The sequence below is a fragment of the Xiphophorus maculatus genome, chromosome 21 (genome assembly GCF_002775205.1).
Source record: "Xiphophorus maculatus strain JP 163 A chromosome 21, X_maculatus-5.0-male, whole genome shotgun sequence".
Classification (NCBI taxonomy): Eukaryota; Metazoa; Chordata; class Actinopteri; order Cyprinodontiformes; family Poeciliidae; genus Xiphophorus; species Xiphophorus maculatus.
The window spans coordinates 25369677-25390333 of NC_036463.1; the positions used below are offsets into that span (position 1 = coordinate 25369677).

General features: G+C 38.9%; 1 protein-coding gene and 1 long non-coding RNA gene across 7 annotated transcripts in view; one reads left to right on the forward strand and one right to left on the reverse strand.

Annotated features, from left to right (window-relative positions):
* The window catches only part of LOC106700111 (NACHT, LRR and PYD domains-containing protein 3-like), a 43064-nt gene that overhangs the window by 4037 nt on the left and 18370 nt on the right, over positions 1 to 20657 (reverse strand). The window contains exons 5-11 of one of the 6 annotated variants that reach the window (XM_023326149.1): positions 17892 to 19665; positions 13387 to 13569; positions 11608 to 11784; positions 9872 to 10045; positions 8134 to 8307; positions 4570 to 4612; positions 333 to 463 (exon numbers count right to left, since the gene is read on the reverse strand). In XM_023326149.1, the coding sequence (XP_023181917.1) occupies positions 333 to 463; positions 4570 to 4612; positions 8134 to 8307; positions 9872 to 10045; positions 11608 to 11784; positions 13387 to 13569; positions 17892 to 19665 (2656 nt within the window). Of the gene's footprint in view, positions 1 to 332; positions 464 to 4569; positions 4613 to 8133; positions 8308 to 9871; positions 10046 to 11607; positions 11785 to 13382; positions 13570 to 17891; positions 19669 to 20657 lie in introns of all 6 variants that reach the window. The other 5 variants (XM_023326148.1, XM_023326150.1, XM_023326151.1 and 2 more) reach the window with 5 other exon arrangements.
* On the forward strand, positions 565 to 8247 carry LOC111606210. The gene is made up of 4 exons (XR_002751959.1): positions 565 to 1934; positions 2022 to 2361; positions 7889 to 8070; positions 8159 to 8247. It is a non-coding gene; the product is annotated as an uncharacterized LOC111606210 (long non-coding RNA).

Here is a 20657-nt window from a genome sequence, read left to right on the forward strand (position 1 = left end):
TTGTAGATATTAATAAATTTAATGATCCTAATATCAGAGTTTTATCAGCCTTTAGTTCCAATCTGACCTTTGACCTTCTCTCTGCAGGTGTGGTTGGTGTCTGTGAAATGAACGCTGTGATTGGTTGAATGTGATGATGGGAGGAGGAACTGCTTGTGTTTTTATAAAACAAAGAAACTGTAACTGGACCAAACCATAGAAGAAGAAAGCAGACTTTACCATGAAGACCCTCAGAGTGGATCAGTAGAATATCAGCCATCTGTCTGCAGTTTAGTGGCAACACAACTTTCACATCAGAAACATCAGATCCAGAATAAAACATGGTTTCTTACATTAATCGTTGTATTCTGCATTCAGGATTCTGTAGAAAACCACAGAGCTCCTTCACTCCAGAATCTTTCAGGTCGTTTCCTCTCAAGTCCAGTTCAGTCAGATGGGAGGGGTTGGACTTCAGAGCTGAGACCAGAGAAGAACAGCTGATCTCTGATATTGTGCAGAACCTCAATCTGAATAAAGAACAAAAGATGTGAGCTGAATCCAACAGGATGCAGATTAAAACTGAAATATGAACAAATTAATAATAAAAATGTAGAAAATTAATTTCACTGAATGTAAAAGTCCCAGAAACATGATGAACTGATGTGTAATATTTGATCCAGTAAAACTGGTTTATAGAGTCCAAACCAGCAGAACCAGAACATGTTATTATGACGTGTTGTTAGAATATTTCAGTCGGGCCTTCAGTGGTTCTGGTCGGGTATTAAAATGGACTTTAAGAACCAAAGTGTGACATTAGAGCTGTTAATGAATGCTGCAGTGACTAAATGGAAGCAGCTCATTTCCACAGTGACCTTTGACCTTCTATTGAGTGGAACTGACTGATTTATCTGGAGGATCAACAGCTGCAATAATTACACTTCACTCATTCATAAACACATGAACACATGAGTGAAAACAGAACTGATTCTACCTGTTATATTGTTACACAGGATGCTGCATCACAACCAATCTGATATCAATGTTGTTACCATGGAAGCAAGAACTAATTCAGAACAAACATCAGATTTCTTCCACCAAACATTCCAGCTTTACCATCTACCATCACAGCAGGGCTCAGAGAACAACTGAGAAGGCCTTTGGCATATTGTCATCTAGATGGCGGATCTTGAGCCACCCGATTGAATATAATCCATCAAAGATAGTCCATGTCGTTAAAGCATGTGCAGCGCTCCACAACCGGTTGGCCTACACTGATGATTGTAGACAGTACATCCCCACAAACTATACTGACACTTATACTCCATCAGGCGACTTCATGGCAGGTTATTAGAGTCACATGCAATGTACAGAGTTTATAGCATATCTCTAAAACACACCCAGCCATTATAACATTTGCTTTTTTTGTTTCACACTACTATAGGAGAATGGAGACGAGTTGTAGGAAATGATCTACAATCTTCATTAAGAAGAACAAGCACCACAAGGAATACGGGAAGAACAACGTATGCAGTGAAGAACAACCTGCAGGATTTCTTCTCATTACCATATGGCCTTGTGCCTTGGCAACCAGCCACAATAAGAAGAGGCAGGGTGTTTGTGTGATTTACTTTCAATAAATTTAGATTCAATTTATATATTTTTTATCTTTCTATTATAATAAACATTTGGATTTCTAACAATTTGTCTGTCTTGTAAAACAAAAAAATATATGTATTTTCATGGGGCTGTTAAGTGCCGGTTTTTTAAAATCTTTTTGTGGGTTCTTTTATTTGCCTGCTGCTTTATTGTTTACGCACCAGAGGGCGCCAGAGACCATCGCCATGGTTAGGCGTGTCCACGCTGCAGCGCACCTGTGTTGCATCAGATCGTCATCTCCAGGATTCAAAAGGAGCAGACTGCCAGCACTTCATCGCCTGAGTGTTTTGTCAGGAATGGTACCCAGAGCCCTCCAGAGCTATTTCTCAGTGTTTTCTCCGAGAGATAAACTCGCAGTAATCCTTCGCTGCTTTTCCTGTTTTCAGGTGCTTCCTCGTGACTTCCTGAGAAGACTCCGTTCTGGTTTCTTGGATTTCCCTCCCTCGTGGATAATACCCACTGGTTGTCCGAGCTCCACCCTCACCCTCTCCGTCTGATCCCAAGCAGACTCTTGATATCTCCAGCTGGCAGTCGGACCGCTTCTCCGTTTTTCCCACCACGCTCGAACTTACCTGTCCGCCCTCCAACGCAGTATCCACGACTGGGTTCGAACCTTTCCTCTACCATCTCTTTAGGACCTGGATTTCTGTAAGGACCCACACTAGGAGACCTAAGCCCCGAACCTGCAGAGTTACCCCTCCTGGACGGACAAAGCCTCTACAACAAGTAAGACCTGTTATTAACTTTGTAGTTCCACTCTCCGACTCCCCTCAAACACATCACCTCCTCTATCGTCGCGGTGAGCCCGTTCCAGATCTCCTTGTTTGCAATAAATATAATTTTACTGATTTCTGTCCTGTGGTTGTTCTGCATGTGGGTAAAGAAGTTAGACACCAACATGACAGGGGCCTAATTTATTTACATTTACGCCTACTTTCATAACGTGCAAAATAACAATACACATTTAACAGGAAAATTATACTATTTCTAAATAAATCACATTTGACTATGTAGAATCCAGTAATATCGGATATAAAACATTTTTTAGTATTTATGCTGCACAACTACAGTGGCCCCAATGAAAGTGTTCTTTTGATGGAAATATTCTTGCTCCATCCTAAAAAGGAGCTCATGTATGCAGATTGGAGTCATTGATCTGGCCATTTTTTTTTTAGCATATCTGTCACCATAGAGGCAAACCATGCCTCCTCTTTGTGGGCTCTCTCCTCTCTATGCTGGTCAATGGCTTCCAGCCTCTGTCAAATATCCTCCCTCCATCATCCTGTTTGCATTCTTTTTTTCTGGTCAGAGCAGAACAGAGAGATGGTTCTCTTGGGGCCTCAGACTCCATGGAGCAGCCTGGCAGGGCTTTTTCCTGGGTGTCGGACTCACTGGCTGCTGGAGCTGGATCCTTGGGTGGTGTTCTTGCTGGAGCAAGAATTTGAGGACACCCCACTGGAACTACTACTGAAGTCCTAATTTTGTACACAATGTAGAATAATTGCATATTGATGGCAGACCATAAATCAAATCATTGTATTTTATGATTAATTTTGATTTAATAAAAGCAATTTATTTTATTTACTTTATAAGGTATGACAACTTTTGGATAGTTATTTAAATTCTTAACCATCTTAAAATTGGCAAATACTAACTTCAACAGGCACATTAGTTTCCGTCTCCCGGCATTTTACAACGTTGTCCAGCCAGGACAACATATAAAAAATAGGTGGCACACCTCTCTTTGCTCCATCCCCACTTTTGCCTTTCATTTTTCTCTAAATCTATCCCTAAGGTACTTCCATTTACTGCAACGAAATGCCTCGTCCTAACCAAGGGTCTGGGCTATTTCATTCCATGATTTCTTTTACTCTTTAGAAGTTTTTATATTTTCTCAAAGATGTGTCATATAGTGATAGAATTAAATAATAGTGTATATATAAATACTCATTATCTTTAAGGACTGCTAGGCTCTTTGTTTCTAGAATGTGTGCCTTTTACTGGTGATGCCTGCAGGAAGCGATAAGTGTGCCAAATTGGAAGCAGATGCCAGCCACTCTGGAGCCAAAATTGTGAGCTGACCAGACAGGAAACACCCAAAGGCTAACGGTCAAAGTTTATGACAAGAGACACAAGAACTGTGCTTGAGACCACAGATGCAAAAAGACAGGAAACTTCATTCTGTTAGAAAAGATTTATGACTGTGTGTTAGTGGCTGATTTTTGCTCCTCCGCCTTCAAGCAGTAGCTAACAAATCTTTGTAACTAGGGACCGCCCAAAAGAAAAAAAAAATAAGAATGCGAAAGAGCTTGCTTCAGAGCGATGGGAGATTATAATTGAAGCAAGCTGCTATTTGCGCTTCGCTCTTGAGTGTAAAATCTAAAACACTCGTCTCTCTCTTCTTTTGTGTCTGATTGAAGTGCTTAGGTTATTTGAATTCTTGGACATAATGACATTTTCACAGATTTTATATCTGATTGTTTTGTAGATATTAAGACATTTAATTATCCTAATATCAGAGTGTTATCAGCTGTTAGTCTCCAATTTGACTTTTGACCTTCTCTTTGCAGGAGTGGTTAGTGTCTCAGAAATGAATGCTATGATTGATTGAATGTGATGGTGGGAGGAGGAACTGCTGGTGCTTTTATAAAACATAGAAACTTTAACTGGACCAAACCACAGAAGTAAAAAACATGAAGATCCTCAGAGTGGATCAGTAGAATATCAGCCATCTGTCTGCAGTTTAGTGGCAACACATCTTTTACATCACAAACGTCAGATCCAGACTAAAACATGGTTTCTTACTTTAATAGTTGTATTCTGCATTCAGGATTCTGTAGAAAACCACAGAGCTCCTTCACTCCAGAATCTTTCATATTGTTGTTGCTCAGGTCCAGTTCAGGTCAGATGTTGGTTGGACTTCAGAGCTGAGACCAGAGAAGAACAGCTGATCTCTGACAAACTGCAGTTCTCCAATCTGAATAAATAATAAAAGATGTGAGCTGAAGCCAACAGGATGCAGGTTAAAACTGAAACATGAACAAATTAATAATAAAAATGTAGAAAATTAATTTCACTGAATGTAAAAGTCCCAGAAACATGATGAACTGATGTTTAATATTTAATCCACTAAAATACACTTTATAGAGTCCAAACCAGCAGAACCAGAACATGTAATTATGATGTGTTAGAATATTTCAGTCGGGCCTTCAGTGGTTCTAGTCGGAAATTAAAATGGACTTTAAGAACCAAAGTGTGACATTAGAGCTGTTAATGAATGCTGTAGTGATTTAATGGTAGCAGCTGTTGTGAAAACTGACAAAGAGGAGAGATTTCTACATGGTAATGCAGAAAACAGATCATGAAAGCCTGACAGACATAAATAATCTTGTATTTTGATTTACTGATGATTATAAAACAAGTTATTTTATATTTTTATTTACTGATGATTGTAAAGCAAGTAATTTTGCATTTTGATTCATTTATGATTATAGAGTTTGATGTAATGAAAAGCAGATCAAAAAATGAATAAAATAATTAATTAAATGTTAATAGAATTAAACTCAAATAATTATTGAAAGAAGTTATGTTTGAAGAATTATAAAAAGGTGATTAAGTTTAATGATTTATGATGATCATACAACATAAAATTGTAACTGAGTGTAATCATAGAGTGTGTGAAGCATAGAGGCATGTAGAGACAAGTAGAGACAATCTGTAGAGACATGTACCTCTTAGACCAGGGGTGGGCAATCCTGGTCCTCGAGGGCCGGTGACCTGCAACTCTTAGATGTCTCCCTGGTTCAACACACTTGAATTCAACAACTGAATCACCTCCCAAGTGCAGTCAGGTTTTCCAGAGTCCTGCTAATGACCTCATTATTTGACTCAGGTGTGTTGAAATAGAGATACATCTAAACGTTGCAGGAGACCGGCCCTTGAGGCCTGGAGTTGCCCACCCCTGTCTTAGACTGTGTCTTAACTAGGGCAAAGGTTGGGGGCCAGTGAAGGGTAAGGGTAAGTCCAAGAGAGAAGTGAAACCAGATGGCCAGAAGACAAACAACAAAAAAGAAGTGAACAAGGCATTAACTAAATGTCGGGAGGTTTGGTACTTTCCATGAAGTAACTGGACACTCGAGAAGTCACGTCCACCATCTCCCCATACACAACCACAGGGTGTACACTATTTAAGCCCATGAAAAAGAGGAACAAAAGTTCTTTGTCGCCGGTGTCGATGTCAAGCTAACAAGAAAATGCAGACAGAGGATCAGCAGAGGACTGCACCCTGGAGCCACGGAGAAGTGAAGACTCCACACTACTAGAAAGAGACAAGACACATCTACCCTCAACTCTGGTTCCTGATTCGACTGCCTGTTGTGCTCAACCTAAAGATCTCAAGGCTGCTGCAACAGACTTGGAGAAATAGACAACATCACAAGAGTGATGAAGACCTGTGTGTTCGGAAGACAACAACCAGTTCTGCTTTGCTCCAATTCAAGGGGGGATTTTGCCATACAAAGACAAGCCTCAAACCAAGGACATTGAAACCTCCAGTTGCCGAGATAATCCACCATCTGGGTATGAGCCACAAAGCCTCGCTGTGTAAATTAGTGACAGTATAGGGAAAGAGGTTAGGAAAGTTTGGAAATAATTTTAATAATTTTTGTTCTTTATTCTTAATTCATAATAATTTATAATTAATCTGTCTGTCATCGCTGCTAACTGCTTGCTTAATAAAGAAGCATTAAAATTCTAATGAGATTTGTGGACAGTGAAATTAATTGAGTCACCTGTTGATTTTGGTTCCTCTAATTAGAGTAAAATCCATGAACATAATTCTGGTAATGTGGTGGCTTCAGAAGTTCTTTAGGGTTTGTAAAATAATGACCTTGGGGTTTATGTTGAGCCACTAAAAATGATCTAGTCTGTAACAAGTGCACATTACTAATAGAGAGAGAGCTACCGTTAACAAAAGTGGTTATTGAAGTTATGCAGTTGTGAGGACTATTCAGCTGATTGCTTCTTTACTGAAAAGGGTAATAGCATTTGGAAAGTAGGTAGTTAAAGATTAGATGAGTATCTCTCAACACCAGCAGAGAGATCTGTTTTTCTGGGAGAGAAACAGATCTCTGCTAAACTTGCTTCAGAGTAAGACTCGGAGGTTTAGAGATTTTCAAGACCCGTAAGTAGGAGCTAGTCAGTAGCCAGCCCATGGGAGTTGTGAGGTAAAGGACAGGGGTGGCTATTGCACAATTACACAGCTCATTTCCACAATGACAGTAACCCTCTATTGAGTGAAACTGAGTGATTTATCTGAAGGATCAACAGCTGCAATTATTACACTTCACTCATTCATAGACACGAGAGAAAACAGAACTGACTTATTTATGTGGAGGATCAATAGCCCAGTTTGATTATAAATTCCTCCATGAAACCAAATGTTGACTTTTGTCTATGTTTGAATTCTATCAATTTATTGTTATTTTGCTCTATTTCCATTTACTTCATTCTGATTGACTGTATGATTATCTTATTATTTTTGATCCAGGGCTGTTGTATTGATGTTTATCTCTTATTATTAGTTGTATTGGTGGCTTATTGGATCATGTGACTGCTGCTTCATGTCTTCTTTGGTCCTGTGGCTGTTTAAAGTTGTCTAGAAATAAAGCTGCTCTGCTATCAGCTGTCCCACCGTGCCTCCATCCAGCTCCTTCTGTCAACGTCACAACTTACTGCTACATCTGTCACAAACTCACAGGATTCCTGCTGCTTCACCTCAGACACTGGAAATTAGAAATAATCAAGAAAAGGGGAGGGAATACTTTCTTTACCTCACATTCATTGAGACAGGTTATAAAATATTTACACAATATTTTCAGATAATTTACTTAAATTGATGCTGCTGTATTAAAATTAAACTGTTTCTGTTATACTAAGCTCTAATATTGGAGTTCAGATTAATTTTAAATGTCAAACTGATTCCTGATGTTTCTACATCTGTTTATCTTTACAGAATTAATAGAGCTTGTGTTTTTATCATTGATGGTTTATTGATCATTTATGATCAGAAGGTCAGAGATGTGGACGAACATCATTATTTAGTGAATTAAGCCTCAGTCTGTCTTGGACATAAAGACATTTTATCAGATTTTATATCTGATTGTTTTCTAGATATTAAGACCTTTAATGATCCTAATATCAGAGTTTTATCAGCCTTTAGTCTCCAATCTGACCTTTGACCTTCTCTCTGCAGGTGTGGTTGGTGTCTGTGAAATGAACTCTGTGATTTGTTGAATGTTATGATGGGAAGATGAACTGCTTGTGCTTTTATAAAACAAAGAAACTTTAACTGGACCAAACCATAGAAGAAGAAAGCAGACTTTACTATGAAGATCCTCAGAATGGATCAGTAGAATATCAGCCGTCTGTCTGCAGGTTAGTGGCAACACAACTTTCACATCAGAAACATCAGATCCAGACTAAAACATGGTTTCTTACATTAATCGTTGTATTCTGCATTCAGGATTCTGTAGAAAACCACAGAGATCCTTCACTCCAGAATCTTTAATGGCATTGAAGCTCAGGTCCAATCCAGTCAGATGGGAGGGGTTGGACTTCAGAGCTGAGACCAGAGAAGAACAGCTGATCTCTGACAAACTGCAGTTCTCCAATCTGAATAATGAATAAAAGATGTGAGCTGAAGCCAACAGGATGCAGGTTAAAACTGAAATATGAATAAATTAATAATAAAAATGTAGAAAATTAATTTCACTGAATGTAAAAGTCCCAGAAACATTATGAACTGATGTTTACTATTTGATCCAGTAAAATTGGTTTATAGAGTCCAAACCAGCAGAACCAGAACATGTTATTGTGACGTGTTGCTAGAATATTTCAATCGGGCCTTCAGTGGTTCTGGTCAGGAATTAAAATGGACTTTAAGAACCAAAGTGTGACATTAGAGCTGTTAATGAATGCTGCAGTGATTTAATGGAAGCAGCTCATTTCCACAGTGACCTTTAACCTTCTATTGAGTGGAACTGAGTGATTTATCTGAAGGATCAACAGCTGCAATTATTACACTTCACTCATTCATAGACACGAGAGAAAACAGAACTGACTTATTTATGTGGAGGATCAATAGCCCAGTTTGATTATAAATTCCTCCATAAAACCAAATGTTGACTTTTGTCTTTGTTTGAATTCTATCAATTTATTGTTATTTTGCTCTATTTCCATTTACTTCATTCTGACTGACTGTATGATTATCTTATCATTTTAATCCAGGGTTGTTGTATTGATGTTTATCTCCTATTGATGGTTTTATTGGTTGATTATTTAATCATGTGACTGCTGCTTCATGTCTTCTTTGGTCCTGTGGCTGTTTAAAGTTGTCTAGAAATAAAGCTGCTCTGCTATCAGCTGTCCCACCATGCGTCCATCCAGCTCCTTCTGTCAACGTCACAACTTACTGCTACATCTGTCACAAACTCACAGGATTCCTGCTGCTTCACCTCAGACACTGGAAATTAGAAATAACCAAGGAATGGGGAGGGAATACTCTGTTAACCTTACATTTATTCACAGCTTGGAAAATATTTTCATCTTATTTTCAGAAATTTACTTAAATTGATGCTGCTGTATTAAAATGAAACTGTTTCTGTTGGACTAAGCTCTAATATTTCAGTTCAGATTCATTTTAAATATCAAACTGATTCCTGATGTTTCTACATCTGTTCATCTTTACAGATTAATAAAGTTTGTGGTTTTATCAGTGATGGTTTATTGATCATTTATGATCAGAAGGTCAGAGACGTGGATGAATATCATTATTTAGTGAATTAAGCCTCAGTCTGTCTTGGACAAAAATATATTTTATGAGATTTTATGTCTGATTGTTTGTAGATTTCAAGACTTTTAATGAACCCTACTGTATATCAGAATTTTATCAGGCTTCAGTCTCCAATCTGACCTTTGACCTTCTCTCTGCAGGTGTGGTTGGTGTCTGTGCAATGAATGCTGTGATGGTTGAATGTGATAGTGGGAGGAGGAACTGCTTGTGCTTTTATAAAACATAGAAACTTTAACTGGACCAAACCATAGAAGAAGAAAGCAGACTTTACCATGAAGATCGTTAGAGTGGATCAGTAGATAATCAGCCATCTGTCTGCAGTTTAGTGGCAACACAACTTTCACATCAGAAACATCAGATCCAGAATAAAACATGGTTTCTTACATTAATCGTTGTATTCTGCATTCAGGATTCTGTAGAAAACCACAGAGCTCCTTCACTCCAGAATCTTTAAGATTGTTGTTGTGGAGGTCCAGTTCAGTCAGATGGGCGGGATTGGACTTCAGAGCTGAGACCAGAGAAGAACAGCTGATCTCTGACAAACTGCAGTACTCCAATCTGCATAAAGAATAAAAGATGTGAACTCAAGCCAACAGGATGCAGGTTAAAACTGAAATATGAACAAATTAATAATAAAATGTAGAAAATTAATTTCACTGAAGGTAAAAGTCCCAGAAAAGTATGTACTGATGTTTAATATTTGATCCAGTAAAACTGGTTTCTAGAGTCCAAACCAGCAGAACCAGAACATGTTATTATGATGTGTTATTAGAAAATTTCAGTCAGGCCTTCAGTGGTTCTGGTCGGGAATTAAAATGGACTTTAAGAACCAAAGTGTGACATTAGAGCTGTTAATGAATGCTGCAGTGATTTAATGGAAGCAGCTCATTTCCACAGTGACCTTTGACCTTCTATTGAGTGGAACTGAGTGATTTATCTGAAGGATCAACAGCTGCAATAATTACACTTCACTCATTCATAAACACATGAACACATGAGTGGAAACTGAACTGACTGATTTATCTGGAGTATCAATAGCCCAGTTTGATTATAAATTCCTGCTTAAAACCAAATGTTGACTTTTGTCTATGTTTGAATTCTATCAATTTATTGTTATTTTGTTCTATTTCCATTTACTTCATTCTGACTGACTGTATGATTATCTTACTATGTTAATCAGGGCTGTTGTATTAATGTTTATCTCCTATTGATGGTTTTATTGGTTGATTATTGGATCATGTGACTGCTGCTTCATGTCTTCTTTGGTCCTGTGGCTGTTTAAAGTTGTCTAGAAATAAAGCTGCTCTGCTATCAGCTGTCCCACCGTGCGTCCATCCAGCTCCTTCTGTCAACGTCACAACTTACTGCTACATCTGTCACAAACTCACAGGATTCCTGCTGCTTCACCCCAGATACTGGAAATTAGAAATAACCAAGGAATGGGGAGGGAATACTCTGTTAACCTTACATTTATTCACAGCTTGGAAAATATTTTCATCTTATTTTCAGAAATTTACTTAAACTGATGCTGCTGTATTAAAATGAAACTGTTTCTGTTGGACTAAGCCCTAATATTTCAGTCCAGATTCATTTTAAATGTCAAACTGATTCCTGATGTTTTTACATCTGTTCATCTTTACAGAATTAATAAAGTTTGTGGTTTTATCAGTGATGGTTTATTGATCATTTATGATCAGAAGGTCAGATATGTGGATGAACATCATTATTTAGTGAATTAAGCCTCAGTCTATCTTGGACATAATGACATTTTATCAGATTTTATATCTGATTGTTTGTAGATTTTAAGACATTTAATGATCCTAATATCAGAGTTGTATCAGGCTTCAGTCTCCAATCTGACCTTTGACCTTCTCTGTGTGGTTGGTGTCTGTGAAATGAATGATGTCATTGGTTGAATGTGATGGTGGGAGGAGGAACTGCCTGTGCTTTTATAAAACAAAGAAACTTTAACTGGACCAAACCATAGAAGAAGAAAGCAGACTTTACCATGAAGATCCTCAGAGTGGATCAGTAGATAATCAGCCATCTGTCTGCAGTTTAACGGCAACACAACTTTCACATCAGAAACATCAGATCCAGAATAAAACATGGTTTCTTACATTAATCGTTGTATTCTGCATTCAGGATTCTGCAGAAAACCACAGAGCTCCTTCACTCCAGAATCTTTCAGGTCTTCGTTCCAGCTCAGGTCCAGTTCAGTCAGATGGGAGGGGTTGGACTTCAGAGCTGAGACCAGAGAAGAACAGCTGATCTCTGACAAACTGCAGTGGATCAATCTGAATAAAGAATAAACGATGTGAGCTGAAGCAAACAAGATGCAGGTTAAAACTGAAATATGAACAAATTAATAATAAAATGTAGAAAATTTATTTCACTGAATGTAAAAGTCCCAGAAACATGATGAACTGCAGTTTAATATTTGATCCAGTAAAACTGATTTATATAGTGAAAACCAGCAGAACCAGAACAAGTTATTATGACGTGTTGTTAGAATACTTCAGTCAGGCCTTCAGTGGTTCTGTTCGGGAATTAAAATGGACTTAAAATTTTAAAACAGTTTCATATCAGAATCAAAGTGAAGGTTGGTTTATCTCAGGAATCTGTAAGAAACCTATGACTCTGTTGAGTCACCAAGTGGCGCTGCTGCTGATGATCAGGTTCTCAGTTCTTTGTTCTAAATTAAAAATATTTACTGAACTATGGGGGCAGTAAATACTTGGAGAACCTATTCTGGTTTGGTCTAGACCAGTAATCTTCAACTCCAGGCCTCGATGGTCAGGGTCCTGCCACCTTCAACACCTGAGTCCCATCGTGAGGTCATGGGGTCATCAGCAGGACTCTGGAGAACCTGACTGCGTCCTTCATCATTTCATTCAGGTGCTGAAGCAGAAACATCTAAAAGTTGCAGGACACTGAACATGGAGGCCTGGATTTGAAGAGTCCTGGTCTAGAAGCTGCTATGCTGTCTTCTGCCTACCTGCATGTTGCCATGATAAGAGCTCTGCCAATCACCAACAAGCAGATGTTGTGGTCCATCCACCTGGTGACATCCCAGCAGAGGATGGACAGGAGAGACATAGGATAGCTAGAGATGAGGACCAGATGTTTGCTGCAGTGAGGACACAGGCCTTGTTTACCACTGATCACATCTGATCAATTCTGATCATAAATGATCACATCTGATCATCAGAAACAGGATGGAGGAACTCTGAATCAGCTCTAAAGTTTCTGATCAGTGGCCTGATGAAGCATCTCTGAGCTCAGAGAGACGAGGCTCCAATCGACTGACAGCTGACAGACCGAAGAACCACAACTTCAGGACAAAGCTGAGCTGGAGGAACCGGCTCCTGCTGACAGTTTTTATTCAAATAAAAGTTTCTATTTGTTGTTACTAGTTCAGCTCTTTCTTAAATAACATGTTTTTATTACGAACATGACTTGTCTGATTCTGGTTTTACTCTGGAGGAACATTTCATTATTAATGTGAAAAAGAAATGGGAAATAAATCAATCTGATCATCTGAATCTTTCTCAGAACAAAGTGAAACATCTCCATCATTATTTATCATCATTTGACTTATTGAACTTATTTTGTCAGTCCAAAACATTTTAAAGTCAAAAATAAAGATCAATAGTCTCAAAGTCTGAAAAGAATACTTATAAATGTATTTTATAAGTTTTATTGCTCTAAATGAGCAAAATATCTTTTGTATAAATGAGCAAAATATATTTTGCTCATTTATAAAGCAAAAGATTTTAGAAATTATATTCTGACATTTTGAGAGCAGATTGTTTTTAAAGAAAACAGAATAAATGTGAAGATAAATAAATATTAAAGTATCAATGAAAGATTTTATAGGATAAATAGAGAAAACAAACCTCAGACTCTTTACTTTACTGACTGAACTCTCCAGGATCTCAAACACAGGCTTCAGTTCAGAGTCTGTACTGGTTCCCTGTATGTAGATCTGATTTATTTCTAGTTCAGTCAGATGTTGGTTGGACTTCAGAGCTGAAGCCACAACTTCACATTCAGCCTTTGAGAGAATACAGCCACCAAGTCTGTGATTAGAGAAGAAATAAAGTCAGTTCTAATTAAACCAGATAATCTATATAAACACATTTAATAACATTGATATCATCTAATGAACATCTGGTCTTCACATCAATTTACTGAGTTTGATCATTTCATAACTAACATCATGGTTCTGGTTCTGTTCAAATCTCCATTTAATAGAGAACCTGAGCAACAGGTTCAAATAGTTCAGGCTTCATGTTCTCAGAAAAACTGAAGGTTTTAGCGGCGGCCATCTTGGCTACCTGTTAGCAAACCTCCCTGTTTCTTCATGCTGAGCTCTGACTGCTGCAGCAACAATCTGGATCAGAAGCTCTTCATCACATGACTTTAAAACATGATTCTCATTGGAAGATGAAGGAACGGATGAAATCAGTGGAGCTGATATCCTAACAGACCCAACATGGAGGAGCGGATGGTGATGATCAGAAAATAGTTTCTATTCATCCATTTTCTAGACAAACTTCAGCTTTTAGGATCATGGCTCCTCTCTGTCTCCAGCAGCCAATGACTGAGAGGCAGGAGAAACTCTGGACAGGAGGACAATTCATCTGACCAATCAATGATTTTATTAAATATTAAAACCATCTGCAGTAAAACAGCAGAACTCAGTAAATATCTTCAGGCCTCCATGTTAGGATCTGACTGTCTGCTGAATGTAAATGTAATCAAAGCATCTTCATCTGGATCCAACATCCAGATGAACTCCTGACACTAAACAGTCACCAAGCTCTCCTTCCTGAGGAAACCAGGAGCTTCAGCTGCAGCCAGATGTTAAAGATCTTCTATCAGTCTGTGAAGGAAAGTTCAGTTTCCTTCACAGACTGCCCCCCACCACCTTACTATAGATATAAAATATAGATCATGATGGAAAGAACCAGATGGTCATGAATGAATCCAACAGCTCTGCTAAAAGCAGCCTGATGCTTCCAGCAGAGCTGTCCTCCTCTCTCCCCATCAGATGATCCACTGTGGCTCCCCACATGAAGCAGCATCTTTCATGGTGAACCAGTGAAAGTTCTCCCAGTAACTAGAAAAGGCTGGAATGTCGAAAGCAGGGGAGCTCAATACGTCGATGGTGATCGATTGTTGGAAGGTTTTGAGTCGATCTTGGCAGCATGTGACAAACTGAAAACCAGGAGGCTGAAACCAGCATGTCCTCTTCTGACGCACTTATCAAAATATTTAATAAGATCCAAAACCTTTGTAATTTTATTAAAGATTTTAAAAAATAAAGAAAATCAACAAAGCCTGTTCAAATTAATGAGTCAGCAAAATAATGACTTCTAATTATTATTTCAACAAGGTGTTGCACAATTCAGTGCATTTTGGTTCCATTAACAGGAAAAAAGGCGACTCAAAGACTGACTGTGGTTTTGAGTTGATCACCTGTTCAGGTTATTTTACCTTTGTTTACCTTTGCTGTGACGCATCACAGCCGCTGGAGTTTCTGAACGTTCAATAAATGACAAAATTGTACTAATTAACTCGTTCATCTGTGAGTATACGTTATTCACAAACATCAAATACGGTGATGTTTTATTAAGTATTAAACAAACAAATGGCTCCTGAAGCAACAATTATATGAAATTAAATTAATTGTCAAATATAAAGAAATTTGTTTGGTGCTCTCTGGTATCTTGCTTTGAGCTCAGAGTCTGAGAGATTTTTTCTCTTTCAAACATGCTATTTATTTTTGTCTCTTATTTAGAAGAAATATTGATATTGATGAGACTTTCTCCAAAAAGATAAACTTTTTCAACCTTTATAGCTCTGCTATTGAAAATGAGAAGTTGACATTCACAAATGACACTGAAATAAATTCCAGTCCAACATCTGGTTTGAGGTGATTCCTCTGGAACCTGAACTACAAAGGATGTGCTTTTAACCCAACTCTTTGGTTCCTCTTATCAGTCTGCAACTTCTCATATTGAGGTCATCAAACCAAAGTTCAGATCTGCCATAACTGATTGACACCTGCTGACCTCAGTTTTGCAACCAGTTCCTGACTATGAGAAACCAGTAACCTCCTCCCAGTGTCAGAATGTTAGTGAGGAAGAAACTGCATCAGGTTTTCTATCACTTTGGTATGTCTGCTATAACTGATGTATATTTGCATATAAAATAAGTGGATAGAGTTTCATTTACAATTTTTGTGGTTGTGTGGTTGATCTCAGCTGGCTGGTGAGAGAAAAAATAGATCCTGGTCTCCAAAGGTTTGGGCACCCCTGCTCTAGAGTATTGAAGCTCATGTCTCTCCAGGTCTTTATGGAGGACATTAACAGCTTCAACAAAGGCTGCAGATGAAGTATTGATGAGGAAAATGGTTCTAGCTCTGAAAGAAGAGTTTGGTCAATGCAATTCCCTGCTTGGACATGACAGTGTTTTTGGTCCCCTGTCCTCCTTTTGTCATCCACTCGTGAAATGTCTTGGTGTGATTGTTGATCCTATGTTTAAATTTGATAAGCATATTAGCGCTGCTATCAAAGCTAGTTTCTTTCAGCTGAGGACTATTGCCAAGATAAAATGTTATCTTCCACTGCCTGATTTTGAGACAGCTATCCACGCATTTATTACATCACGTTTAGATTATTGTAACTCTTTGTACTTAGGATTCGACCAGAGCTCCTTACAGTGACATACAAAATGCTGCAGCGCATCTGCTGACCAAAACAAGGAGGCATGTATCTATTACTCTGTTTTTTTTGCGCACCATTCACTGGCTGCCTGTTGCTTTTGGGATACAATTTAAGGTTTTATTGATTGTTTTTAAGTGTTTAAACTCCATGGGCCCCTCTTATTTAAGTGAGCTCTTCCATCCCTACACCCACCCAGAGCCCTAGGTCAACTGACCAGCTTTTATTGTCTGTCCCTAAAGTTAGGTTAAAAACTAGAGGGGACAAAGCGTTCTCTGTGGCAGCACCCAAACTGTGGAACAGTTTTCCTCTGTTAAGCTTTCTCAGTCAGTAGGTCAGTTTAAGTCCATTTTGAAAACTCACCTATTCTCCCTGGCCACCAAGACCACCTAAAAGAGAAAAGGTAAAGAATGGGAGAGAATTGTTGCAGCTAAATTTAAAACTTGTCTGGTGTTTATTCATGGTATTAGCTTTGGTATCTCTGCCAATTTTATATTTGTGTTATTAGTTTTACTAAACTTTATTTTATTTCTATTTTTTCTCATTTATCTACCATGTTGTTTGTTGTGAAGCACTTTGGTCAGCTCAGGCTGTTGTAAATGTGCTACATAAATAAACTTTGACTTGACTTGATTGAACTATTGAGTTTCTGTCACCAAGTTCGATTATTATAAGCGACTTTAGGCATGTTTTTTCTAAAGTTGCTTGCAAATTGCTTGCTTGTTTTTGTTGCTCAATTGGGTTTGGATATAAGCAGACATAAGGCCCAGAATTTGTCGGTCATCCAGGTAGTTTTACTTAGGCTCTCCCTGTCCATCATTTCCCGGTTGATCCATCCCGCTGCGTCTTTGTTAATGTCAAGGTAATATTTGCTGTGAATGACATCAAGCTTTGTGTTGCGCTCCAGAAAACTGCAAACATCGAGACTATGAATAGTACAATAAACTATTGCACTATAGTTTATTGCACTATTAAGTATAGTGCAATAAACTGAACATTCAACAGCCATGAACTAAACATTCATAATTGTTTTCATTTATAGCTGAAAATAGCCATGAATGAAGTTGTGTAACTAAACGGCATTATAATCATTAATATTAAGATAAGAGGTTAGAGCAGGGGTGCTCAAGTCCAGTCCTCGAGAGCTACCATCCTGCAACTTTTAGATGCATCCTTACTCCAACAGATCAGGATCAGCTCTCAACAAACCTGCTAACGAGCCATTCATTTGATTCAGGTGTGTTGGAGCAGGGATGCATCTGAAAGTTGCAGGATGGTAGCTCTCGAGGACTGGACTTGAGCACCCCTGGTTTAGAATTTCCAGACAATTGTGCAACACACAAAAATTAATACAGTTTTTTTGTGCTCTTGTGACCATTAAACAATCTCCCCTTCAGTTCAACATTATAAGAGGAGATACATTGTTGATGTTACCATTATAAAATAACTTGCAATTAAGCATAGGCAAAGCTTAATGTAATTTTCACAGGTGGTGGAGCGTTGTTGTTAGCAGGTGCTGAAAGTAACAAAAAAAGGTTACTTTTAATGTAACGTTGTTACTTTCCAAATCAGGTAATCAGTAATCTAACTAAGTTTCTTTTTCAAGGAGTAATCAGTAATCCGATCAAAGTTACTTTTTCAAAGTAACTATGCCATCCCTGATCTGGACTCACCGAGCCTTTCTGCAGTTCCTCACAGCTGGAATCAGTCTCCGTCGTCCCGATTCTGATGTGTTGTACTTCTCCAGGTTCAACTCATCCAGAACCTCTGACATCTGTAGCATGAAGGCCAGAGCTGAACACTGGATCTCTGACAGTTCATTCCCTGATTTCAGGAACTGTTGGATCTCCTGAAAAACTGAGAGGTCTTTCATCTCCACTAGGCAGTGGAAGATGTTGATGCTTCTGTCAGGAGAGATTCTATCAGTGTTCATCTTCTTCAGATTGCTGATGATTTTCTGGATGGTTCCTGGACTGTTCTCTGTCTGACCCAGAAGGCCTCCTAATAGTCTCTGGTTGAACTCCAGAGTGAGACCATGAAGGAAGCGAACAAACAGGTCAAGGTGGCCATTTTCCCTGGACAAGGATTTCTCTAGGACTTTTTTCATGAAATCCTTCAGAGATGTTTCACTGTATTTTTCTTCCAGAAACTTCTTCACTACCTCTGTATTCCTTGTGGTAAAACAGTGGAACATGTAGACTGCAGCCAGAAACTCCTGGATGCTCAAGTGAACAAAGCAGTAGACTGGTTTCTGGAAGATCACAATCTCTCTTTTGAAGATCTCTGTACAAACTCCTGAGTACACTGAGGCCTCTGTGACATCCAGACCACACTGCTCCAGGTCTTCTTGGTAGAACATGATGTTTCCTTTCTCCAGATGTTCAAACGCCAGCCTCCCCAGCTTAAGAAGAACTTCTCTGTCAGCCTCCATCAGCTCCTGTGGACTTGTCTCATCTCCTCCATTGTACTTGTTCTTCTTCCTCTTTGTCTGGACCAGAAGGAAGTGGGAGTACATGTCAGTCATGGTCTTGGGCAGCTCTCCTCTCTGCTCTGAGGTCAACATGTTCTCCAGAACTGTAGCAGTGATCCAGCAGAAGACTGGGATTCCACACATGATGTGGAGGCTCCTGGAGGTCTTGATGTGGGAGATGATTCTGCTGGACAGCTCTTCATCACTGAACCTCTTCCTGAAATACTCCTCCTTCTGGGCGTCGGTGAAGCCTCGTACTTCTGTTACCCTGGAAACAAATGAAGGAGGGATCTGATTGGCCGCTGCAGGTCGGGATGTTATCCAGATGAGAGCCGAGGGAAGCAGGTTCCCCTTGATGAGGTTTGTCAGCAGAACGTTGACTGATGACTTCTGTGTGACGTCAGAAACCAGCTGACTGTTGTTGAAGTCCAGTGAAAGTCTGCTTTCATCCAGGCCATCAAAGATAAAGAGAAGTTTGCAGGCAGCCAGTTGCTCTGCTGGGAGCTTCTGGAGTGTTGGATGGAAAACATGGAGCAGCGTGAGAAGACTGTGCTGCTCATCTCTGATCAAGTTCAGCTCCCTGAACGAAAGCAGAACCACCACACTGACATCTTGGTTCTCCAAGCCCTCTGCCCAGTCCAGAGTGAACTTCTGAACTGAGAAGGTTTTTCCAACACCAGCGACACCGTTGGTAAGAACCACTCTGATGGCTCCATGATGATCAGGGAAGGATTTAAAGATATCATGGCACCTGATTGGAGAGTCATGAAGGTTCTGGGTCTTGGAAGCTCTCTCCAGCTGCTTCACCTCATGTTGGCTATTAATTTCTTCACTTTGACCCTCTATGATATAAAGATCAGTGTAGATCCTGTTGAGGAGGGTTCTACTTCCCGTTACATCACTTCCTTCAGTCACACATTCACATCTCCTCCTCAGACTGATCTTATGTTCCATTAGAACCTGCTGCAGAACAACATCTGCTGAAACAAAGACAAAAAACTGAAGTAAAACACCCTAGATGAAACAGAATTTCACAACATCACAAACATAATATTGTTCTATTATGAAACATCACATTTCTGCCTCTGTTTTGTGACAAAAATCTGTTCTATGTAAGTATTTAATTCACAAATCAGATCAGATGAGTAAACATTGACAGAAACACATCCATTAAATGCTTTAAGCGACATGAACTCTTCTGCATCATGTCACCATGTCCTCATTTTACAGTTTCTATCTGAACTTCTCTCACAAACAGCAGCTTCAGTCAGATGGGAGGCCTTTAAAGCATTTATTAGAGGTCATATTATTAGCTTTACAGGCAATAAGTCCAAGGAGGCCAAAACTAAAAGGCACCACCTAGAAAATAAAATAAAAAACATTCAGGAGAGGGTTTTTCAAACAAATGATACTGAATTGAAAAAACAGCTGATGATTCTCAGAGCAGAATATGACAAAATGTCCAGTCTTAGAGCTGCATCCAGTCTCTTAAGATTGAAGCAAAATTTTTACGAACAGGGGGACAAGGCTGGAAAACTTCTAGCTTGGCAGATTAAACAGCTTGAAACAACAACCTCGATTACATCAATTGAAACACAGGATAAAACTCTAATAGATCCAAGGGATATTAATAATGCTTTTAAAGATTATTATCAGAAATTATATGACTCTAAAGGACAGTTAGACCAAGTGGAATTAGACAAGTTTTTGGGTAGACTATATATTCCTGTCATTGCAGAAGATTGTAGAGTAGACTTAAATATGGAAATAAATAAAGAGGAATTAGCACAGGCCATTAATGGAATGAAATCTGGTAAGCAACCAGGACCTGATGGTGTCCCCATTGACTTTTACAAAAAATTTAGGGACAAATTGCTCTGTCCCCTTCTAGACATGTTCATGGAGTCATTTAAAATGGCACCTTGCCTCCTTCTTTAAATGAGGCTCTAATTATTCTCCTGCCAAAACC